Genomic DNA, 19,830 nt, shown 5'->3' on the forward strand with positions numbered 1-19,830 from the left:
AGACTCTGAAGTAAAACAGAAAGGCTTTTGATTGTACAAAGGAAAAGGTTAATAATTCAATGAAAGGAATAGAGAGGCCAGCTCTAATACACATGACTGGTTAACATGGTATTGCTCAGGATTGCGGCTTCATTTTAAGGTTTTCTAGAGATCTTACTGCATTAAGCTGTTTCACAGCAGTAGGGTGAGGAGATGGTGATGCCAGAAGAGGTTGTTGACTGGTAAGGCTTGTGTCAAATTGCTGCTTACAGTTGTTGACAGGCAATTCCCTTGAATTTCAAACTCCACTATATATTCATAGTGTTGTTACTCCCTGGCATCTTGTGTCCCTAAAAGGATGTTTTAGAAGGGAGACAAATACAGCACATGAATATGAGCATGAATGCTGATTCTGGGATGTTTGCTAAAAGTCTGTCCTCTTTTCACCCCTTTCCTTGTTGAAATCCTCTGTACCCTCTTTTTTGCCTTTAATTTCCACAAAGTCCAGCATTCATCTGTTCTTGCATGGTGTATCTGCAAATGATATTAACAAGACATGGCAGCTTTTAAAAAAAAAAACAACAACACTGCCCCACTATGCCTGCTCTATTGTTTGGCACCAGGGCTACGTCTACACTGGCCCCTTTTCCGGAAGGGGCATGTAAATTTCACGAGTCGTCGTAGGGAAATCCGCGGGGGATTTAAATATCCCCCGCGGCATTTAAATAAAAATGTCCGCCGCTTTTTTCCGGCTTTTAAAAAAGCCGGAAAAGAGCGTCTAGACTGGCCCCGATCCTCCGGAAAAAGTGCCCTTTTCCGGAGGCTCTTATTCTTACTTCAAAGAATAAGAGCCTCCGGAAAAGGGCACTTTTTCCGGAGGATCGGGGCCAGTCTAGACGCTCTTTTCCGGCTTTTTTAAAAGCCGGAAAAAAGCGGCGGACATTTTTATTTAAATGCCGCGGGGGATATTTAAATCCCCCGCGGATTTCCCTACGACGACTCGTGAAATTTACATGCCCCTTCCGGAAAAGGGGCCAGTGTAGACGTAGCCCAGGAGTTTGTTTATTCTAGAGATAAACTCCATTGCTGGTGGGAATCTGCCAGAATAGAAGAATTACAGAACAAACTGCCACAATTGGGCAACTCACCTGAAGGGAGTTGTCCACAAGGACTAGTTCATTACTGTGGTGTCTGGCTAGCTAGCTCTCAGTGGCTGAAAAGTTATTTTCATTTGTTTCCAAAGTAATGAGGCCACGAGAAGAATTAATTGACAGAATCCAAACCCACCTTATGCAAACTGCAGTGCTGTCGATTGTCAAAACAGATACTCTGTAATCTGCTTCATGTCTTAACTCCCGTTTAGGCAATTCTTGCAGGTTGTTTTGAATTAAGTTTCTTAAGCCCATGCCACATGAATAGGTTTGTGCGATTGAAAAGGTGTTTCTCAGAATTTATTTTCTGCTGTTGCCTGATTCATTGACCTAGCAGGTTCATGTCATGTAGCAGGAAGCAATCATTAAACTCATTAGCATTTAGTGTCAAACATGAGTTTATTGTATTTATCTTGGCAACACTGCTAAAAAAGATAAAACACCTTCTTTAACTGGCAATTCCAGAGAACTTTTCTTCATCAAAAAGTGCAGTAACCCATTAATCCTGGCAGTTCCCCAAATTTACCTACTGGGAGAGATTCCTTCCCCCTGACCTGAGGGGAGAAGACTGGGGGGCAGTATCCAGAGCTCTAGCCTGAGGGGAGGGGGCTAAGGCAAGGGATATCTGGAGCCCTAGCCTGAGGGGAGATGCAGGCAGAAGAGTGCACAGGAAAGAGAGACATGAGATCACAAGTACACAAAGCTTCTGACCTGGGAAGAGAATACGTATTTGCTTATATATTATTTTTAGAATGCTCTTGCACATGCGTGCACGTGCACCCTCCTTTCATTGCTCAGTGGCTATAGGTGTGAAGTATAATGTATGTTTGGGTGGTGCTGGATATAGGTCAGGTGAAGGAGCTGAGCTTCTCTAGTGGGTCATCATTCTCTCCCCACCAACATTAGGTAAGAATCCCACCCTTGGATGATCCTAGCGCCAGCAGCCCACCCCCTCTGTGTCTCTCCCTTTTTGAAGAGGCCCTTGCGGCATTGCTTTTTGATATTAGTGATCAGGGTGTGATATTGTGCCCTGAGAACTTAACTTCCTTTGGCCAGACTTGTGGAGCACACGCATGCGCACACCCCCACATGCACTCTCTGCAGTAAAGGAGCATGCAGCGTGTAGCTCAGGAAGGGCATGCTGAGTTGGGCCTTACACTGAAGAGATACTACTGCCCAAGACAGTATAATCCTGTCTCCAGAGCTGTGGCCAGAGAAGGTTCCCGGCAATGGGATTCCAATGGAGCCAAGAAGCCAGGGAGCTGGGGGAAGAGAGAGCTCAGCTGTTGCAGAATCACAGGATCCCTGTATGATTGGTCCTGGCCTTCCACAGATCCTGGAGGATCTGCCACATTTAGGCATGTTCCCTGTGTGAACTTTGCACTGCAGTGTGAGGGGTTTGCTTCAAGGAGATCCTAGCAACATCTTCTTCCTCTTGACTTTGATATTTGGGCTACATTAGACAGGCAGGGTTGTTAGACATGATGATATGGAAGCCATAAATTGAAGGCTAAAATACAGAGAATGTAGTGGCCTCCTTAAATCTTAAAAGGGGCCCATTTCCCATGTGCTGTGATCAGTCAGTTACTGCTCTAACAGCACCTATTGCACATGTGTTCATTTCTTCCATTACAAGTAAAGGTCTACCCAATCAGTGGATTTCTGCAAAAGGCTCACATATCCAATCAATAGTAATTTAAGAGTTTAACACTGAATGTAAAGTAATCAAGAAGGAAGGATGTTTTAAAAGCAGGGGTTTATATATAAATGACCTTTCAAGCTTTAAAGTAAATTTTGTTCTTGTGAGCCAACCAAGCAAGATCAGAGGAGACATACATTCAATAATCGAATTTAAAATCACCAAGAACCTGTTTCCAAGATCATCATCATCATCATCATCATCACAGAAGGCTAAAAGTGCTGCAAGGACAAAATAATGTCCTCATCAGACCCATTTTATAAAGTTGTTTTTCCCTCATGGAAACCAACTGCACTTAATAATTTCTATAAATGTTTATAAAAATGATTCTGAGAGCTTGGGATTACACACTGCAGTGAAAGTGCAAAAGGCATAGGAGGCCAGGCAAACAGTTACCAGGAGTAGTTTTGATACTCAGGCTGTGAATTTAAAATAACTTAAATAAGAAATTGCATACTACACTTGTACTCTATACTTTGAGTGAGAAAAAGCATAGATTTTAAATTGAAGACTTATTTCTTACTCAATAAGTAAAGTAAAACTTTGTGTAGGAAACAGAATTGTGCACTGCAGACAAGCCACATAAATTGTACAAGAAGATAGCACTTTACAAGAAGAAGTAACATTTATTGAAATGTTTAATCATTCTTTAAATTATAATTGTTCTTTTAATACTGTTACAGAAAAAAAACAAATAACAGTAATTACTGGGACTGGTTTATGAAGGGACCTTTACAATCCATAGTGATCTCTGATACAAACTAACATAGCTACCCCTCGGAGTCTTTTCACAGCTATGAAGTTTAAGTATAAATGAAAAAATTGTCTTCAGTACTAGTTATTTTGCAAAAACTTTACATCCTTCTGTCTAGATATAACAGCATCAGATTAAAGAACATACTAATTTCCACTTCTGGGTTTTATTTTAGCATCTTTAGAAAAAATGCATGTCATTTAAAGACAGGATTTTTCCCAATCCACCTGCCAGGGCATTGAAAAACAGAAAATATTCATTTTTTTTATTTGGAAACTTACAACATTTTTATTGCCTCTCTCTTAAAAACACAAATAATGCATTCTGACATAACTAGAGTACATCAAGACTGGCATAAAATCAGATTTCTTTTTTAAGGAGACTATTTTCTCCAAACATTGTTGCAACCTCCTCCATGTATTTTTTACAATAGCAGTGGTTTGATCTAGAAGGCTGCATCTAGACTGGCATGATTTTGCGCAAATACTTTTAACGGAAACGTTTTTCCGTTAAAAGTATTTGCGCAAGAGAGCATCTATACTGGCATGTGCCTTTGCGCAAAAGCATCCGTGCCAGTGTAGACGCTCTCTTGCACAAGAAAGCTCTGATGGCCTGTGATGGGGTGGACAGGGGGTAGCCCAGGCTCAGCTGGCGGAGAAAGCCCCACCCCTCCGGCCCTGCTGGGCATGCTCCCAGCAGAGGCTGGGTATAAAAGCAGAGGGAGCCCTGCAGCCAGGGGGACAGCAGGAGGAGGGACCAGGCCGGGCCGGGCTGGGCCGGTGTTTCTGCAGCAGCTGAGACCAGAGTTGCCACTCGTACCTGACCCGGAGACAGAACAAGCAGCTGCCGACCCAGGGAGGCAGGAACGCGCCCGCAACCCCGGCAAGTACGGACGTGGAGGTGAATGGGCCCCAGGAGAACCGGGGCGCGGTAGAAAGCAGCCCAGGGCAAAGGACTCAAAGCCTGGCTCGGTGCGTATTGGCCGGATTCCCCGCCGAGCAGGCAAGAGCCATAGGCCCTGCCTAAAGGGCCCTGGGCTGGGACCTGGTGGAGAGGGGGGGGCCCGGGTCCCCCTACCACCCATTTTCCCTGCCCTGGATAATCAACCCTGGGCCAGGAGAGGCTTCTCGGAGTGGCTAGGCCTCTAATGCCGTATGTACCCTGATAGAGGGGCATGAACTTTATGTGGAACTGTTAATGCCATACTCTGGTAGAGGAGCATGAACTTTACAGTGACACTGGTATGGTCGTATTTACCCTGATAGAGGCACAGCCCACGCCAGGGGCGTACCCCATGACATGGCCATTTTAGCCATTGGGCTTTCTTGCGCAAAAAATTAACGTTGCTGTCTACACTGGCCCTCTAGCACAAGAATACTTGCTCAAGAGGGCTTATCCCTGAGCGGGAGCGTCAGAGTAATTGCACAAGGACCACTGATTTTGTACATTACAAAGTCAATGTTCTTGCGCAAATACTCGCGGCCAGTGTAGACAGGTGGCAACATTTTGTGCAAAAGCAGCTACTTTTGTGCAAAATCATGCCAGTCTAGATGCAGCCGAAGGGTTCTTGCTGTAATGACAAAGGTATCAAACATAAAGCGAGGATGGTCATGTATGTAAGGCATTGGACTCAGACTCGGGAACCTGGCATGCATTTCCTGGCTCCACGAGGCGTACAGCTAGTTCGGATAGGAAGCCTAATCTGAACTAGCTAGTCCATGCTGCGTGTAGCCGTGCGGCACGGAGTCCAAACTAGCCGGAATTTAAAAATGGCACCGGTCGGCTTCATGCAAATGAAGCCCGGGAAATTCAAATCCCGGGCTTCATTTGCAACTCCGTATGACTACATTACCCCCGATAGTTTGAACTAGGGGGGTAGTGTAGACATACCCTCTCTGCTTCAGTTACCCCATGTATAAAATGGAAATAGTGATACTGCCTTTCTTTCACCCTTTGTCTTCCTTCTATATTACTATGTGTTTATATAATACCCAATACTCTCCCACACCTATTTCAGCTGGGGCCTGAAGGCACTCCTTATGTACAAATACTGTTCACAAACATCTATCCTTGCCTTTGTAGCTATGGGCTTTGAATTGACCCAAGCAATTATCTGAGCTATTGAGCACCATCTGGCAGCTGTTCCAGTGCAGACTCATCTCCTTAAAAGCGTTGTTACAGATCATACCTACCTTTGCTGCTGAAACATTTTTCATTTAACAGCATTGCAGATCTTGAGATTTTTATAGTCCAAACCTCTTCAAGACCGTTTTTTGGATACCCATCCAAGGAAGAACGTATCATTACTCTCCCTTGTTTGGTCTGTCTCCCTGATTCCATTCTTGTAACAGTACATAATATCTCTGCATCAGTAACTCCTTCCCCATTGGTATAAAGAGGGAAACTTCCCATATTAAATGTTAATCTTTGCAAGCAAAAGCCAATGCAATGTGTTTACCTGTCATGACTTTGGGATTTTAAAGATAAAGTCTCCTGGGATTAAACACTAGAAAAGCAATTGAATATAGTCTCCCAAGAAGTGAGACTAAAATGTATTTTTATTTAATGGACATAATCAGCCACTTTTGTATCTTTGTCACCTTTCTAATAGCATTCATTACACAAATACCATAGTGGTAAACACATTAGTCACATTAGTTTAAGAATGTGATTATCCTGTTTACAAACCTCCATGCTTAAAATTTCACAGTAACTTCTCCTACCTATGTTAAAAAAACAACCACCAACCTTTTAGATGCACTAAAGGTACATAAGGATTCATTTTAAGGTGATGCTTATTATGTTGAGGTACATAATGGCTAGTATATCTGTTATTTCTCTGATACCTTTGTGGTGTACTGCAGCAATTTCCTCCTATCTCAGCATTTCATGTTTTGTCATAAACCTAGCTTTTGACTCACCTATGCTACGAAATATGCTTTAATAAAATTCTTTTTGCTGGTGTGAACCAAATGAAGAACAAAAGTTTAGCTTCTGATCCTGTTTATTCTTGTGCAACTTCAGAGTAATTCAAGCCAACAGCATTACTTGTGATTTATACTGGTGTCACTGGGATCAGAATCGGTTTCGAATTTTTTTGACTTAAGCAAATAGGGTTTTTTTTCTTCAGCAAGTCCATTTCACTTGTCTAATGTGAATGCAGTGGAAGTGGCATGCTCAGCCCATAGGATGAAGAAAGATAGAGCATTTCTAGTCATCCCTTCTGGTAGCTTTAAGAAATGGCACTGCTCAGCTCTGGAAGGAGACTCATGCAGCTCTTCTTGGTGCAAGAGAAGGCCTAGGGGGAACCAAAAGAGAAAGAAAGGTGGGGGAAGGATCCTGGATGGTACGCTATGTTGTAGTCCAGGGTTGGTAATTACCACAACTGAGAGAGAACCCTCTCCTGCAAAGCACTGAGTGCTCTTAATCAAATTGATTTCAATGGGAGTTGAAGGAGTGAAGAATGTTTCTTTCTTGCAACCTTTGAACTCTCAAACCTAAGAATAAAGTCTTGGAAGCCAAATAACTGTGCTGCTGTTCCTGTTGAATCTCTGCTAGCTGACAATCACTTGTCTATTCACAACAAACTTTTCCTTTATGGCTGTGTCTACACTGGGCCACTTATTCCGGAAAATCAGCCACTTTTCCGGAATAAGCTGCGAGCTGTCTATACTGGCCCTTAAATTTCTGGAAAAGCAACGATGCTGTACTGTACAAAATCAGCCGCTATTCCGGAAAAACTATTCTGCTCCCGCTCGGGCATAAGTCCTTATTCCAGAACACTGTTCCGGAAAAGGGCCATGTAGACAGCCCAGTAGTCTTTTCCGGAAAAAAGCCCCGATCGCAAAAATGGCGATCGGGGCTCTTTTCCGGAAAAGCACGTCTACATTGGCCACAGACGCTTTTCCAGAAAAAGGGCTTTTCCGGAAAAGCAGCCTGCCAATGTAGACGCTCCTTTTCCGGAAAAACTGAAAATGGAATAGTATTCCATTTTAAGCAGTTCCGGAAATTCATACCAGTGTAGACACAGCCTATATGTGTATTTCAGGAGCATAAGGGGAAAATGGAAGACAGTGAGAGCATCTCTAGCCATCTTTTCTTGCATGTCTCAGGACATAGAAGAATGAGACCATGACACATTTAGCAGTCATGCCTTTTTTAATAGGGTATTATGCATGTTTCAAGGCATGGCAGACTTTATGCTTTAAGTAAAGGGAAATTTAAGATGAGAGGCTGTGACAGGGTGGACTAGGCCCTGAAGCCCCCTTCTGGAAGCTTGTGGTCTTGCCATGCCCAGCCCCAAGAATAAAGAGCAGAGAAGTCCTCCAGGTGGGCTAGAGTGGCTGCAGCAGAAGCAGCCAATCAGGGCCCAGCAAGCAAATATAAAGAAGCTGCTGGGCTAGAACCTATCAGTTCCTCTTTAGAGCTCAAAAGAGGCAGATGGATGGACTGACCAGACCTTGAACAGGCCAGTTTGGAGAGTGGATTTCAGACCCAGCTGAAGCCCAGGGCTGGCAGCTGAAAACTGGGCCTGGTGGGTAGGAAGAGTTGCAGAACCCTGGATGGGTTCCTGAGGCAAGGCCCTGAGGTGAGGGCAAGGACTGTGCAGATCCATGGGAAAGCAGCCCAGGGAGTGAGTAGCAGTGAAACCTTAAGGACTGGCACTCAACAAGCAACTGTTATTTACAAGGTCCCTGATTTGGGACCCAGAGGAGTGGGTGGGCTCGAGTCACCCATAATCTCTAGTAGTTCTTCAAAGGGGCAGGAAGAAGTCTGGTCCTAGGCAATATAGAAGAAAGGGCATCTGGGTTACCATCCACTCCCAGAGCCAGGAAAAGGAGGCAGAACTAGTTTATGTCCTCAGAGTGGGAGCTTGACAGTGAGTGAGCCCTGTACAGAGGCATATACCAAAGTGGATCACTTTTTTTTTTTAATCAAAGTGTTTCATTGTCCTGTCTCTCTTGGAGGTGGCTTGTGTACCCTAATTACTACCTGTTTAACCCATGTCTCCGGGAGCTCAGCACAAACTGATAATCTGTTTCCCTTGAGCTGCTAACTGCATATCCTCATTTTTGAAGAGGGACTCTTCTGTGGCTAAGTGCATATCTTCTCCCCTGGCTGCTGCTTCTCTCCTCCCTGGAATGCTCTGGCACCCTCTAATCTTGCTTTCAGCTTGAGACCCAAGAGGTGTTTTCATAGCACCTATTATAACCAGCATTTCCTTTCTTATAGTTTTTTCCACTTAATTATTCCAAGCATGAAGGACCGAGTCCACAGTATTAGTTTTCCTACTTGCCTGTTTGATTCACATTTTGCATTTCCATTGAGGGAGATTTCAAACCCTATTCAGCCAAAGATCCCTTTCCCACTGCTCCTTCCACCTGAACACATTCCGGCTGTGTCTAGATTGGCCAGTTTTTCCGGAAAATCAGCTGCTTTTCCAGAAAAACTTGCCAGCTGTCTACACTGGCCGCTTGAATTTCCGCAAAAGCACTGACTTCCCACTGTCTGAAATCAGTGCTTCTTTCAGAAATACTATTCTGCTCCCGTTCAGGCAAAAGTCCCTTTTGCACAAAGCTTTTGCGCAAAAGGGTCAGTGTAGACAGTTCAGATTTGTTTTCTGCAAAAAAAGCCCCGATCTCGAAAATGGCGATTGGGGCTTTTTTGTGGAAAAGCGCGTCTAGATTGGCTCGGACACTTTTCCGCAAAAAGTGCTTTTGCGGAAAAGCGTCCGTGCCAATCTAGACGCTCTGTTCCGAAAATGCTTTTAACGGAAAACTTTTCCGTTAAAAGCATTTCCGGAAAATCATGCCAATCTAGATGCAGCCTCCTTGTTTACATAATCCCAAGGGTTAGTGCATTAGGTGATACAGAGTTGTCATTAAACTGATGGCCCAGAACACAAGAATGATGATCATCTCACAGTAATGGGACTCCCTGCAGTATATTCCACTCCCTCCCACAACCAAAAAAGTCTCCTTTTCATGCAATAATTAGCTAGGCTGTTGTGTGTTGCCAGACAAAACTAAGGGATGCATGGGAGACCACAGGGCTTATTATATGTGGCTGAACACAAAATAGCACAGTTAAAAGTAAAGTTCTCAGAAAACAACAGATGTCTTGTATACAATAATTGTGAAATGATGCTGGGTTTTAAATCTCTGGGAATGTAGCATGTGAAGCCGTGGTGCCCACGCTATAGCAAACCAGCCAAATAGCCACTTACAGCTAGTGGCTAGCGTGTTGGACACCATGGCTACGTCTAGACTGGCCTGATTTTCCGCAAATGCTTTTAACGTAAAAGATTTTCCATTAAAAGCATTTGTGGAAAAGAGCGTCTAGATTGGTACGGACACTTTTGCGCAAAAGCACTTTTTTGCGGAAAAGCATCCATGCCAATCAAGACGCGGTTTTGCACAAGAAAGCCTCGATCACCATTTTCGCCATCGGGGCTTTTTTGCATGAAACAGTTCTCAGCTGTCTACACTGGCCCTCTTGCGTAAAAGCATTTGTGCAAGAGGGCTTTTTCCCCGAATGGGAGAGTCATTGTATTTGCGGAAGAACGCTGACAATCTTACATTAGATCGTCAGTGTTCTTGCGCAAATTCAAAGCGGCCAGTGTAGACAGCTGGCAAGTTTTTCTGCAAAAGCAGCCACTTTTGCAGAAAAGCTTGCCAGTCTAGATGCAGCCCATGGATGTAAAGTAAACCATTGTGGAAAGGTCCTTACAGAGCTTAAATTTTTCTAGCATCAAACTCAACTATCTTCTCTTTCTGGCTACACCCACACCCCAGCCAGCTACTCTCTGGCTCCTCCCCCTCACTTTCCCTCTGGCTGCCTTATCTAGCCCTCTGGCTAAAGAGGCCCACAGCTGCTTCCATTAGCCCTTCAGGCCTGGGCTTGCTCAGCTGGCTGTAATTGGCCTTTTTAGCCAGGCTATAGTGGCAGAGTTCTGGCTTAACCAGGAGTCTGTCACATTCTGCTCTCAGCTGTGAGTGCCCAGCTCCCACTGACCAACCTGGATGTTACAGGTGCATGTCCGAGCTCCCTGAGTTTCTACAATAGTCTGTTTCTTGTCAGCAGTCAGTGTCTTCGGAAATGCTTTCTATTTCAAAAAGAACATAACGCCATTTTGTTTGTCATTAGTCACAAAACTCTCTACCAGTATGTGCCACTGCCAAAAGGAAAATGGTATAATGAGGGGACATCCAATTAAGGGTCTGATCGTACAAAATCTTGAGCACCTTTGTCTCTTGTAAGTGACAATGAGCCCTCAGCATCTCCCAGGATCATGCTGAATCTTTAACTGTGTGCAAATTGCACTTCATCTCTAGTTTCCCCAGATGTAAATTAAATCCCAGTTGAAGAAGCGCTGTCTTGGGCTGAATTGACTCTGAAGAACCCAAACTATTACAGCAATTGAAAGGACAGGGGGTTCTATATATTTCACCCAGGCTAGTGGGTAAATGCAAACTTTCCAAAGTTGCACAGAACTGGGATTTTTTCCCAGCTGTTGAGTGTGCTCTTGAATGAAGGACAGCTGAGTGACTGGCAGGAGTGCTGATTCAGAAGGGTTGACACAAATCATCTTGTGCCCTGAGATGTCCCTGCCCTCATTAGTGATAACGGAACCATGTGCTACCATCAGAGGGCAGAGTTTGGATCTTAAAGTGGCTGGGGACAGATGAGGTGAAACTAGTCATGCAGATCTTGAGTGTTGATGGAAACATTCCTGGGGCAAGGGTGTTGGTTTTTTTAAGAGGAATAAAGGATCTTCCGGAAAAGGCTTTATTTTCCGAAAGATCTCCGTCTAGATTGGCGCTTTTTTCCGGCAAAGCTCCGAGCCGGAAAAAAGCGGCAGCCCTGTTTATGCAAATGAAGCGGGGGGGATTTAAATCCCCGCTTCATTAGCAATTGCGATATTTCTAATTTGCATCCCTTTTATGGAAAAGGGGCTGTCTAGACTGCATCCTGCTGAGTAGACATGCCCTAAGATGCCGTAGGACTCCTTGGGTTTTTTTGCAGATACAGACTAACACTGCTACTGCTCTGTGACTAGGTATCATAATGCAGTTTTCTCCAGGCCATAATGCCATCTGCATTCCATAATTTTTTGTGCCTCACTTCAAAAATCCCTATAAACTTGTGCATGCCTTCTGCTCTCTGTGTCAGAAGCCAGGATCCTGCACAGCTCTGCATAATTGTGATGAGTATTGTGGGCCCAAAGTGTCCGATCCTGCAATATTTACAGAGCTGTCAGAGGAACCGCAGGGAATATGACGATTCCTTAGAAGCTATATCGCTATAGGCAGGGCTCGACAAATCGGTGAATCTACTCACCCATGGCGAGTAGATTTCAGCTGGTTGCCCTGTTCACCGGTGGCACGCACATGTGCAATGCGGGTCTGGTATATGCACAGTGCGGGGCTGGCAAGTAGATTTCACCATGGTTTGTCAAGCCCTGGCTATAGGACATTAGAAACAATTCAGAGTTGTTGGCGGCATTCGCAGAACAGCTGCAGATGATGTAGCACCAATTCTGGGCCTGAGAAACAAGCTTTGACTGGTGGGATTGTATCATAATGTAGGTTTGGGATGACAAGCAGTGACTGCAGAATTTTCAGATGTGCAAGGATCTGTGTGCTGAGCTTGCTCCAGCCTTCCAGCACAGTGACACCCACATGAGGAGTGAGTGGCAGTTACTCTGTGGAAACTTTCAACACCCAATAGCTGCCAATCTGTTTGGAATCTATTTGGAGTCAGGAAATCCGATGTAAAGGTTGTTGTGATGCAAATGCACAGGCCCAGTTGTTAGGTGTGCTCAAGAGTTGTGAGGTAAGCACTCCAAGCCAGGCAGCCAGGAAATGGAATTTCAGAAAAGTGCGAGTCTTTAAAGGGGAGGGGCGTGTACGTGGCTGTAGGACAGCAGAGTTCAGAACGCTGACCAGAGTGGCCAATGTGCAGCCTTCTGTGACATCTCCTGGAGGCCGCTAAAGATGATGTAAGTAACACAACATCTGCACTGGCCCTGCGTTGACCTAACTATGCAGCGTTAAGTCATGTAGTGGGTCAGTTACATTGTCAGGAGCAAAATTTTAGTGGAGGCATTTACAGAGTTAGGTCAATGCAAGGCAGCTTCACTCTGTAGTGTACCCCAGGCCCAATGTGTGCCCTTGCACAGAATTTGCACAGTGCTTCATTCCCAGCCATCCATACTCACAGCTCCCTCACTGGTGACTTGTCATGATGGGCCAACTGCAGCATGAAGGGCTGAGAAGATTGTCCCATCCGGATCCGTGTGTGGAGGGAAAACACCAACTCTAGATCTCTTCCTGTCTGTGTAGATGTCTCGTTGATGTCAGCCATTCCCTATTCTGCAGAGGGCTCTCCATGAGGTCTAGTGTCTGTGAGAAGAGAGGGGAGAGGACAAAGTGACTGCGGGAGGGACAGCATTGAACACTCATTCACCCCGTCCACTTGGCAGGGGCTCTGCTCTGGGCCGGCAGCTGTGCTTACAGCTGCATGGAGGATGCCTCCACGCTCAGCCCTGCATTTAAAGAGGGTTCTAGAAGCCGTGACTCACAGGGGAGCCCTTTAACTGGGGTGATGGTTAGACCTGGTCTCATCTGGAAAGGCTGTCCCCTGCTCAGTGCCTCTCCTCAAGCCCCAGGGCCTGCCCTCCATGGGCTATGAGGACTGGCTCGGTTGTACTGATTGTTGGCTGGCTTGTTTGACATCCGCACAAGGCTTTGCTTGTACTCTGAATGAGAGGAAAATATTAAGAAAATGGAGGGAGAGGAATCCATACGTTAATTAAAAGCTCCGAAATCTGAATAATACAAAGGTACCAAGTTAAAAGCTCTGTTGTCATGACAACGTCGCCCCCAGATGCTCTTGGATGAGTCACGCTCCCTTTCCTGTTCTGCTTATGTTGAAAAGCTGCTTGCATATGTATGTGAGGGGAGCTAATCTCCCAGCTCAACCATCTACTGTGAGCCCAGGCTTTACTGAACCGGAGGGAAGGGAAGAGGAAATATGTCTGAGACCAGCAATATTTATACTGGCAACAAATGGAAGGCTGGTAACTAAATTTAGTCTGACAACGTAGGGCACCAGGCAACACAACCTATTGGTGAGAACAGGGAATGGGGTTTCAGAGTGCTGGCTTGTAATCACAGATTTCTCTCAATGACTAATTGTGCGAATATAAGCAAATTATTAATCTGCTCTGTGCCTCAGTTTCCCCATCTGTACTGTGGGAAAGGTATGACACTTTGTGTAGCAGTTTTCAACAAGGTGCGAAGCATTTGTATTTCCTAATGATTTCTGAATGCCCAGTGGAATCAAATTTGTGACCCATTTTGTGCATGTAATCGGATTGACTGTCAGTCGCACACACAAGAGGGAGTACAATGGAGAGTCGCGTCCTTTTCTAGGGCATTTTAAAAATTGTGTTGATCTTACAAGGATATGGGCCTCATTAGAGGCCATATGCAAGGATCAATGACCAACTGGATTTGGTGACTTCCATCCATTCCTCCAAACTAGTTCTTAATCCCCAGAAAATGCACTCAGTTGTTATGGCTTTATTCAATACCTGGACTTGATACAGGACAGGTGAGAGGGAATATATCCAGCCTACGATGTTCACTTTATTTGTTGCACCTGCTAGAAAATGGCAGGCTGAGTTTAACCCATTTTCAGTCCAATCACTCCTCCCTCCCCTTTGTTAATTCATAATGACACCTTCTGTAATCTGCCCTGACTGCTGCTTTGTCCTGCAAATGTACAACCAGCCCCTCACTGACCAAATACCACTCCTAGGTGCCCTGAGGAATAATTTCTTGAGAGCCCCGAGAGCTGTAGATTGCTTGGTGGCAGGCTGGCCACCAACACCAGCACATGTTTCAAGGCTGGTTCTTCTTCTCTCAGGCTTTCTGTTCACTAATGGGTACATCTACACTGTGGCGCTATCTCGGGATACTGCTGGTATCCCAAGATAGCTATTCCGCATCTTGACAGCATGACCCCTTATTTCAAAATATCTTTTGAAAGAATGCAAAAGCGACGAGGAGTCCTGTGGCACCTTATAGACTAACTGAAGTGTAGGAGCATAAGCTTTCGTGGGCAAAGACCCACTTTGTCAGATGCATGTAGTGGAAATTTCCAGAGGCAGGAATAAATATGCAGGCCAGGATCAGGCTGGAGATGACGAGGTGGATCCAATCAAGGAGGATGAGGCCCACTTCTAGCAGCTGATCTGGAGTTGTGAATTCCAAGAGAGCAGAAGCTGCTTTTGTAGTTAGCAAGCCATTCACAGTCTTTGTTTAATCCAGAGTTGATTGTGTCAAACTTAAAGATGAACTGTAGCTCAGCAGTTTCTCTTTGAAGTCTGGTCCTGAAGTTTTTTTGCTGCAGGATGGCTACTTTTAGATCTGCAACTGTGTGTAGGGGAAGATTGAAGTGTTCCCCTACAGGTTTTTGTATGTTGCCATTCCTAATATCAGATTTGTGTCCATTGATTCTTTTACGTAGGGACTGTCCTGTTTGGCCGATGTATATAGCAGTGGGGCATTGTTGGCACATGATGGCATATATAACGTTGGTGGATGTGCAGGAGAATGTACCAGTGACAGTATGGCTGATCTGGTTAGGTCCTGTGATGGTGTTGCTGGTGTATATATGTGGGCAGAGTTGGCACCGAGGTTTGTTGCAAGGATTGGTTCCTGAGTTCGAGTTATTATGGTGCGGTGTGTAGTTGCTGGTGAGAATATGCTTCAGGTTGGCGGGTTGTCTGTGGGCAAGGACTGGCCTACCTCCCAAGGCCTGTGAAAGCGAGGGATCATTGTCCAGGATGGGTTGTAGATCACTAATGATGCGTTGGAGAGGTTTTAGCTGGGGACTGTAGGTGATGGCCAGTGGTGTTCTGTTGGTTTCTTTCTTGGGCTTGTCCCGTAGCAGGAGGCTTCTGGGTACACGTCTGGCTCTGTCGATCTGTCTCCTCACTTCCTCGTGTGGGTATCGCAGTTTACAGAATGCTTGTTTAAGATCTTGTAGGTGTAGGTCTCTGTCTGAGGGGTTGGAGCATATGCGGTTGTACCTCAGTGCTTGGCTGTAAACAATGGATCGTGTGGTGTGTCTGGGATGGAAACTGGAGGCATGCAGGTAAGTATAGCGGTCGGTAGGTTTTCGGTATAGGGTGGTATTGATATGACCGTCACTTATTTTGAAAGAATGGGCGCGCTATTCTGATGTCCCTGTAAACCTCTTTCCACAAGGATTAAGGGACATTTTGGAATAGCGGTTTATTTTGAAATGTGGCACTGTGTAGATAGCTTATTTCGTAATTTGGCGCTATTTCAAAAAACACTTGAAATGAGCTATGCAATTTGCATAGCTCAAATTGTGTAGCTTATTTCGAGCTAAGGGTGCAGTGTAGATGCACCCTAAATGTGCTGAGCTGGTTCCTTCCCGGTTTCCCTTTCTAGTCAGGCAACAGTAATTAATGCGAGGTGATCGTGAAACACCAAGGGGATTCCATGTACATGCTCCCCACCTATGAGAACGCAAGGAGGTTGCCACCACTTATCCAGAGACAATGAATAACAGAGAACAAGCAGCAAATTGGTGCTCACTAAGATTTCCTATGGCAGTTAATGAATTGGTAAGAGACTGATAGTCACATGCATCCCGGTAACAGGAAATCCATGTAGGCTACTCTGCTCTAGCAGCAGGATGGGTTTATTTTAAATCCTTAAGAAGAGTTGCAATAGGCCAAGGCATTATTAGCTCCCACAGTGCTGGGCCCTGATCCAATGCCCTTTGTAATCAAAGGAAAGGCTCTCACGGACTTCAGTGAGCATTAGATCATCATCCACCAGCACTGCAGGTTTGGAGGGGAAATTCCATCTCCCCCAAACTCTGCTGAGTGCTTAGGGTGAGACTTTTACCCTCAGGGTCCCATCTAGCAGTTAAACCTGATTTGGACAGAAAATTCCCTTTGGCTTCAGTGGGAGATTTGCTCAGTTTAGGATGGCAGGATCAGCCTGTCCAGAGTCCAACTTTTCTTGCAAATTCATTAGCAGGTTGAGCTCTCCCTTACCAACGTCCAGTGAGGGAATTTTTAAACATGCTGAAAACAGGAACAGTTAGTCAACAAAACCTAAGTGAGAAGGATACAGTCAGCATGGCTATGGCCCAAATGGTCAGAACTGCAGACACTTACAAATCCAGATCCATGCATACACAGTTACAGCAAGGGGTTGGATAATGGTTGTAATTATGTATGCAAAGCATTTCTTAGATGGATCCGCTGTTGATTTTGAATGGCAGCTAACTGGATGTTTGCATATGCAGCTGCAGTGATTGTGTGCACCGAATCAGGGACTGAGTGGTTTTGTAAATTGTCATCCTATGATTGCAAATTTTGGGCCTAATCCCATCTTCCTTGGACGCTTTAAACTCTGAGGCCTCAATACGGGCAAAGCACTATGCACTGAAGTGGGAGTTTAACGTTAAGCTCATGTATGCTCCTCCTGAACTCAATGAGACTGTCTGATGTTCATACCGGGCATGTGCAAGATTCTCTCCCATTCACTTTAAGGGGGTGCAGGATTATGCACTCTAATTCTTGACGAAGGGCAATGTTTGCATTACACAGCAATTAAAACAACTTTCACTGACTTACTCATTTAATGGAGTGAGAGATGCAAAAGAATGAGACTCCCATGTTGTTAGAGAAAACCTATGATTTTTCATGTGAACACCCACCCAAATTGCAGTACACTGTGCAAACATCTGCTTAGAGACTAAGCACAATTATGCAGTTTTCATAATAACTGTCAAACTGTGTTTAAGACTATGGCTAGAACATATGGATGCCAATATATGATGACATTTGAATGAAAACATATCACCATTTTGGTTTTCATTAACCTGCACAGAAATAATCTTTCAAAAGATGTACCCTCCCTGTCTTTGATATGAACATAGGAAGAGTCACATGCAGCCTGGTAACAGGAAATCCATGCACGCTGTTCTAGCAGCAGGAAGGGTTTATCATAAACCATTAAGAAAAGGTACAGGAAGCCAGGGCACTGTAATGGGGAGGGACAGGTAGCATAACCTTTCATCACTTCTCTTTCTAGATGTGTGACAGACGTTGTGTACTTTTATCTGACTTGCTGATGCACATCAGACTTTCTTTCGCCTGTATGAGTCACTGCATCAATTCTTCCCCATTAGTCCAGATTTGTGGTGCAAACATTACTTGGGGGAGGGTGGAGGGAGTTCACGGCTGCGTAACTGGCTACAGTTCCCTTGACTTCATTTGGAGTGCTGCTTACGTACACCAGAATGCAATCTGGCCCAGAGTCTCCTCTAGCGGAGGTGCTGTGTCACTCGAAATGCAGCATGATAGACCAAAGGATCAGAAGGAGAGCTTATGACAGTTACCTCAGTTTCACTTCCCAATACATCCTGCAGCTTCATCCAACAGGGGCAGACAACAGTAACTGCTGAGTAAATTGTTTAGAAGGTGATTATTTTTGAGAGGATCCCCCTTATTTTCTAAAGTTTGGGCCATTCTTAGTCCAATGCACTATACTCTGGATAGTATGAATCTAAAGAAATGTGGTTTTTTTTGTTGGCTTTGTTTTGTTTTCCCTCTGCAGCAAATTAGAACACATTCAGTACAGTAATGTATTAAAGTGCTAGTATGCCCCCTAGCGGACAAAGGTAGACACCAACAGTCTGTCACATGACAGGAGGAAATCCATACAGGGCAGGTTCTTGCAGATGTCTGTTATCTCTCTGTCCAGCAGTGGGGCGGTTTAGCAATGTGATTGAAATGCCCATTAGTGTTTATTGGAAATCTAATAAATATGTGAAATGAGCCCCTCTGTGTGCAAACATTGGGTGTGTGGACTAGCAGGAAACACTAACATAGGCCCACTGAATATGAACCACTCAGCCATTTCCTGGCTCTGTAGCCTTATCTGGCAGCTCTGAATGCTGGCTCAAGTACTCTGCACAGAAGGGACCATGATGGAGTTAAAGGCAGATCCCTTCACAGCTTTGTTCATTTACACAGCACACACTGGTACAGCTTGATGCTCACTCTATAGTGCATATGAGAGGGGTCCAAAGCCCGAAGTGACATACATGAAAGATTTAATTTGCACTATTTGAATTGTAGCTTTCAGATTCTACATCATTCAATCTCGCTTTCAATGCCAACTAAAATCAGCAAAAACCAGGCAGGCAAACAATCTGTGAAATTGCTCAAGCCTACTGGCCTTTTCTTGCTCACCAAAGTGAGTCTCTTTAACGTCAGACTCGATAAAATCAGGCAGCTGGCTCTAGGAAGCAGCCAGACCCTCATTAAGGGAGTCCCCCATCATGCTGCTTTTGTTCATGCTCATCTGATTTACAAGAATGGACAAGCATAGCATGAATATTTAAAGCATTTCATCGTGGCTTGCAGCCTTCCGAGCAAAACTCTGTTTTAAAAACACTCAGGCAGGAATGAGACAGAGGTGGGGGGTTGGTTGTGTTTTCCCCTGCAGCGGCAAACCCCAGTCTTCTGTTTCATTTGTACCTAGAGGATGTTCATCAGTTCCTAAATGGATGTCTGGAAGAAGAAAGCCTGTTACAAGGGAGATTTACTGGTTCTATGCGGAGATACTGGCACCTAGTGGAATTTTGTTAATTAAAAATACAAATATCAGAATATTTATGGAAATGTTACATTCCTTTCCCTCCCTCCCCCAGAATCAGTAAGAGATGACTGAGCTACTTTTTGGACACCGGCCTTCAGAAGAGTTGGCAGCAACTCATCCCTGGGCACAGACCATGGTGCCTTGCATGCATACATACAGAGTAATTGAGACATGGAGAGACAAAGAAATTGACCAGCGCTACTTTAAATATCACAGAAGACTTGGCAGAGTCACATCCCTGCCTCTGGTACGTTGGATACAAGCCACACTGAATGTTCTCATGTCAATACAGATTGATACAATTTTTGGCTTTTTTGCTCATTAGACAAAAATACAAAGCAGGGAGCTCTTCCTGCTATGCACGGCAGCAAAGGCAGGTGAAGGTTCATAGGTTGCTGCATTCTTACTGCCCTGAATTTCACTCACATGAGAAGGATCCTGCACCCTTTGCAGAGCCAAAACTCCCACTTGATTTTACTTTGATCTGTGGTTGGACCCCATATGGGACAGAGCATAGAGTCTACAGGA

At 44.8% G+C, this 19,830-nt stretch overlaps 1 protein-coding gene across 1 annotated transcript in view; it reads right to left on the reverse strand.

Moving 5' to 3' along the window:
• Nucleotides 1-12,880: 12,880 nt before the first annotated feature.
• The window catches only part of LOC102444523 (tropomodulin-2), an 81,162-nt gene continuing 74,212 nt past the window's right edge, over nt 12,881-19,830 (reverse strand). The window contains exon 10 of the mRNA XM_025182337.2: nt 12,881-12,987. Coding sequence (XP_025038122.1) covers nt 12,953-12,987 — 35 coding nt within the window. The 3' untranslated portion in view covers nt 12,881-12,952. The remainder of the gene's footprint in view (nt 12,988-19,830) is intronic.

Source organism: Pelodiscus sinensis, chromosome 14 (assembly GCF_049634645.1).
Source record: "Pelodiscus sinensis isolate JC-2024 chromosome 14, ASM4963464v1, whole genome shotgun sequence".
Taxonomy (NCBI): domain Eukaryota; kingdom Metazoa; phylum Chordata; order Testudines; family Trionychidae; genus Pelodiscus; species Pelodiscus sinensis.